Source organism: Penaeus vannamei, chromosome 44, assembly GCF_042767895.1.
Source record: "Penaeus vannamei isolate JL-2024 chromosome 44, ASM4276789v1, whole genome shotgun sequence".
NCBI classification, from domain to species: Eukaryota; Metazoa; Arthropoda; class Malacostraca; order Decapoda; family Penaeidae; genus Penaeus; species Penaeus vannamei.
Genome location: NC_091592.1, coordinates 2993279 through 2999050, shown reverse-complemented (window position 1 = coordinate 2999050; position 5772 = coordinate 2993279). Strand labels below are relative to the sequence as shown.

At 33.5% G+C, this 5772-nt stretch overlaps 1 protein-coding gene across 1 annotated transcript in view; it reads right to left on the bottom strand.

The window, feature by feature from the left end:
- Positions 1–359: 359 nt before the first annotated feature.
- LOC113829088 (uncharacterized) overlaps positions 360–5772 on the bottom strand; it is a 7178-nt gene continuing 1765 nt past the window's right edge. Inside the window, 9 exon segments of the mRNA XM_070119284.1 lie at positions 360–675; positions 1174–1207; positions 1473–1853; positions 2697–2809; positions 3550–3679; positions 4239–4370; positions 4688–4814; positions 5097–5170; positions 5660–5772. The exon segment at positions 5660–5772 is cut by the window's right edge and continues 39 nt beyond it. Of these exon segments, the coding sequence (XP_069975385.1) occupies positions 543–675; positions 1174–1207; positions 1473–1853; positions 2697–2809; positions 3550–3679; positions 4239–4370; positions 4688–4814; positions 5097–5170; positions 5660–5772 (1237 nt within the window). The 3' untranslated portion in view covers positions 360–542.

Below are 5772 nucleotides of genomic sequence, written 5' to 3'. Positions count from 1 at the left end.
ATTATTATTATTATTATTATTATCATCATCATTATTAATATTATTATTATTAATATAATCAGTGGGAATTTTATAGGTAACTTGAGAAACAGTTAATTGAAGAAAGAGACATGATATGCTGGTGCCATAATCTACAAAAATTAGTGTTATGTGTATAACTAGAATTGAAAGATCAATGTGTAAAGATGTTCAGAATCTGTTATATAAACAAAAAGAAAGCAAGAGAAAAAAAAGAAAGAGATGAGCAACAATGCACATTTACCATAAACTGCATACTGACTAGATACTTCTGTGATATGCTAAATTCACAAAAGCTTCTGCTCACGTTTATTATTAAGAAGGAACAAATAAGCAGCAAAACCGAATTTCCATTTATTAATGAAGAGACATATTTCATTTCTTAGTTAAAAAGATTGGTAATTTGTGTATTTATATGTACATGTGCTTACATACATGTCAACATACATATAAACAAATTTAAATTAATATATATATACAGATGTGCAAAGTTAGAGTGCTTCAGAGCAACAACAAACCACATGTCATCTCCCACTAGTGTCTGTTGTAATAAACACTGAAATCCATCCCCCAGCAAACATTGTTCTGACGCCTGTGACTGGTACCAGGCAAGGTTCATTCCTCTCGGCTGTGTCGCCCAAACCAAGCTGGCCGTACCTAAAAACATGAATAAATAAATAAAAATTACATTTGTATGGCATTTCATGTTTAAGGAATTATCCAGTGATAGAACTAAAAGAAATGCATATTGAAATATCTAGGTTTATGATATAAAGTAATATCTGACCTCGCCAAAAGTATAAATCTATATATGTATATCAGTAATATAAAATCATTTACTTGAACTTAAAAATTACAGATTGCCTGCCACAAGTGAATGTGTCCTGAAATGTCTCTTCCCTGGAAATTTTACATATTTTCACCTGTGAATCGTCAACTCCTTTACCCATCTTTAATCTTTCAATACTCTTCTAGTGAGTTGATGCATAACAACTATCACCTTTAACCACCCTTTATTGTACCTTCCTATAGTGCTATATGACCTTATAGCACTAAATCTAACACATCTATTTTGCTTTTAAACCATTAACCATTTCAATTGTGAAGACAAAGGATATAACTTAATCAAAACCTTAAGTGGCAAAGCATACTAACTTGTTCATGCCAGTGGACCATACACTCCCATCCTCTGCAGATGTTTGAAAAAGGAGATTAATACATACCATATTATTTTGCACATGCCTTAAAACTAAGAGAATAACAAGACTGAATTGGAATATGGCTCATGAATCATTAACAATTTTGACACTTTGTAAAAAAAAACTTGGCTCTACAGCTTTAAACCCTATACTGTTAAAAAAAAAAAAAAAAAAAAAAAAAGATGCTTTACTTACAGAAAATATGCCTGTAACATTCATATGAACTCTAAGTGTATGGTACTAATGTAATCTTACCAAGCTGATATAATGTGTGCCTATCTCCACCTTTGACATCTAAGATTGCCATATCTTCATTCCAGAAGTCCAACAGCCTGGGCGAGGTCTGTACATTCACAACATCCTTCGCCTGACCCTTGTTGATTCTCGGATCAGTTCTGCAATCTCCTGTTCCTTCGAGAGATGCTTTATGATCGTTGCCACTCTGTTCATTGGTCCTAATTTCTTCCACCTTGCTGTCACTGAATATTGTGTCTGTCATATGAACTGGTTCGGGACATCAGCATCTGTGGCTAAATGTTCCCAAAATCGATGCCTCCTGATCTGCCTTGGCTGGGAAGCCCAACTGGCCGCTTTCATTCCAGCCCCACATGTATGCGTCACCACTCGTGCTCAAAGCTGTTGAAGAGAAAAAGAAGTAAGAGAGAGGATATGAGGAAGACAAAAGGGGGAGTATAAAGAAAAAGGAAATGAGAAAGATAAAGGGAGAAGAAATGAGAATGACGAAAAAGGGAAGAAGAAAAGAAAGGCAAAGAGAATGACAGAAGGAAGGAGAGAGGAAATGAGAGACAAAAGGAGGAAGAAGAAAAAGGAAATAAGCTAGTTAAAAAGGGGAAGAAGAGAGGAAATAAGATAAAACAATAGAGAATAAGAAAAGAGATGAGATGAGAAAGACAAAAGGGGGAAAAAGAGAGAGGAAACAAGCCAGATAAAGGAGGGAAGAAGAGAGAGGAAATAGACAAAAGGAGGGAGCAGAAAAAAAGAAACGAGAAAGTAAAAACAGAGACTTGAAATTACATAAGAATATCACAAGCTAAAATTCAGTGTTGAAAATTCTGCATTTCTTTGATGCAAGAGCTCATTCCCCAAACATAGCTCTACTCTACCTCCACAGATCCAAAATTCCTTTCCCTAAGATTTGAGGTAACAATACTGTACTATGTGCTAAGGAAGGCCTAAAGGAAATTTAAATTGGTAAAAGAAGATTATTAAAATTTTACGGATGATCCTCTGTTTCCAGAAACCAGATGTTATTAATTTACTCAAGATACCATACAGTATATTTCTTAACACACTAATTTCAGGATTAAACTCAAACCATTAAAGGCAACAATTAATTAAGTATTTATATATAAGAAAAATATGCATACATTATCGTCATCAAAGATAACATAGACCCACAGCCACAGCCCACCCACACAAATAATAAAAAAAAATTAAAAATCAAAAATATATAATTACCGACACAGTGCCAACCCCCAGAGGCTATGGAGGAGATAGTAATGCCTTGGAGACTCTCTACTGGTTCTGGACGATCGATCTGGCACAATTCTCCGTTGCCAAGTTGACCACGCCTAAAGTGGGATAAGAAATTAATACGGATTCAATTATGTGTAGGAGTTAGGCAAGTATTTTTTGTCCATTGCTAGCAGGCAATTATTCAGAAGAAAAAGAAGTAGATTTTAAAAATGATACAGGAAAAGTCCATATCAGTTTAAATATACTGGCTAAAGAAAATTTATCTGATATTTACTAATTTTACAAACTTTAACTATATCTGTGAGAGAACCTAGAGCTTCTGTCTGTGTCTGTCTGTCTCTCTCTCCCTCTGTGTCACTCACTGTCATCCTCCTCTCTTTAGAAGCATCTTTTCTAGATACAGAAACTGAAACTTAAAGACATAAGATGAAGATCTAAAGCCTAAAAGAGTACAAATAAATTTCCATTGTGAATCCTGATGACACAATTCTTACATTTATAAGTATAAAACATATATCACATTGTTATTGACATTTCATAGGAGATAGACTTCTTTTCCAAAGTAAAAGACTATCTTAAATGCTAACTTGTAACAGCAGGGATAGTATATTAGTGGAATCAATCTTTCCCCCATTATATTCTTAAAATCAATTATCATTAACCTTTTACTCAATATCCTAATTTCAATGTCAAATGAGCTCTTCTTGTCATCATTGGAGAATGATCTTAATTAATTTCATCCCATATTGGCAAAATGATACCCAGTGAGATTTAGGGAAAAAAAACATCTATTTGTATTTACTTCCACCTACCTCTGAGGATGTGCACTACTTACATTCCACTGCCCCAGGTAAGGACTACTCCATCCGTTGTTAGTGCCATACAGTGCTCCTTCCCCACTTCAACGACACTGATTCTGCTGCCACCATACGGTAGAGGAACACCAATGCTGTACATCTTCCCATCTGTGGTTCAGGGCAGGATATATATTCTTATGGTAAATCAATCAGAAAAACCAAACTTAATCTATTGAAAAAAAAAAAAAAAAAAAAAAAAATGCACTAAATCTATTTGAAAAAAAATATTCAACTAAATCTATTTGAAAAAATATATTCTTGCACTACATCTATTTAAAAAATGTCATAGTGTCCTATAGAGAGAACCCATGTTTGGAAAATCAAAAATGTTTAATGCAAACAGTTGTTCAAACATATAATGGTCAACATATAAGAAAACAGTTGACTCTTGACTATCGCAACCTAAATAAACAGCATTTTCTGTTCATACTAGCAATAAATAGCTTATTCATTTTTGCATAATATGTATATGTTATAACAACTATCTGTATAGTAATCTTTCATGACATCACTTTCAACACAATAATTTCCTTTTCAATATTTTTCTTCTATTTCTACTTGTTAGAAATTTAAAAATATCAACCTTGAGAAAGCCCAAGGAAAGATCAGTTATTTATTTATTTTTTTAAGTTCCTGCTTTGAAAGAAAATAACATCTTATACTTTACCTTCATCGAGAGCTATAAGAGAGTTGTCCTCAACAAAGACAGAAGAGAATTTTATTTGAGATGTTGTATGATGAATATTACTTTCACTCTCTGCTATCCTGTCCTGATCTTCAACTTGCTGCACTGAGGGACCTGTCAAATTTGTAAAAGAATAACTTTTGATTCTCCTTATTCTACACTGGAACAACCCAAAAGGCACCAACTAGACAAGTACAAATAATTATGAACCATATTCATGTTGACAAATGTGGAAAGGTATGAATGAGAACAAATATCTTCACAAGACAAAAGATGTATTTTACCGGTAAAATACATCTCTTGTATTGTGAAGATATTCGTTCTCATTCATACCTTTCCACATATAATTATAAATATATTTTTTCAAATTCTAAGTTTTATGATTTTTTAATCAAAGATGTGAACAAAGACTCATGCTTTCACCTAAGCACCTAAGTTTCTTGAGTCCATTGCAGTATCTCTCTGGAAGAAGAGCTTCCTCCACTGCCCCTTTTCACGCAGAACCACTGCCCCATCATCGTTTATGGCAGCCATTCGCATCTCGCTCATAGATATCTGCTGGAGCAAATCATCAGCTGACTTATCTTATTAAACCTTGGTTTAATTGCTTGTGGGTTGTTCATAATTCTTTTTAATAACTTAGTCAACCTTATTAATGAATAACTTAGATGATATATGTTTTATCAATAATATAATTCACCTACACAAACCCTATTCCAAGTCAGAAGTTATACATGATAGCCTATGAACCATAACCATAACTATATACTTCCAGCAACTAAAATGATCAGCATAAGGTAATGTAAATACCAGAAGCAGGTAACACCTTTCGTATCCTACCTTCCATCTCTGTGCCATCTCCTCTTCCAGACTATAATCAAGATTTCTGTAGCCAGTAATTTGCCAACCAGCATCTGAAACATGACATAAGTGAGGTTCTTTGCTAGAAGAAATTTTACATCTCTAAGTTTTATGTCAGTTATATAAAAAAGAAAAGAACAAAATACATATGATTATTCTAAACTGTGAATTCAAAATTCATTATCCAAACATATCTGGGACCTAAAAGTTTTGCATTTATTTTCTGTATGGAAGGTAAAACTACTGGTAACAAAATACTATGTTTAATAAGTATATTTTCCTTAATCTTCTTGTATCATAAGGTGCTTACAAACCTAGTTTTTGGCAGAAAAACCTACAATACACAAAAGATGAAGTTCACTAAAAGATGAGAAAACAATTTCAAAAATCTTCATCAATTTCCAAATTTGGGTTTTCCTGTCATTTCATCAACATGGTAGAGTGTTTTTCTCATCAACATCTTATAATCCCTAAAACAATATATTCTCATAAGTATGAATAATGGCTAACATATTCAGAAGAGAGAAAAAAAACTTGCTTACTGGTTTTCCAAAGTATGTGACTGCAAGCTATATGTACTTCACACACATCCTTTTTATCTCTTACTGGTGTCGGGCAGCACAAGAGCGGTGGACCAGCTGGTGTTATCTGGCTA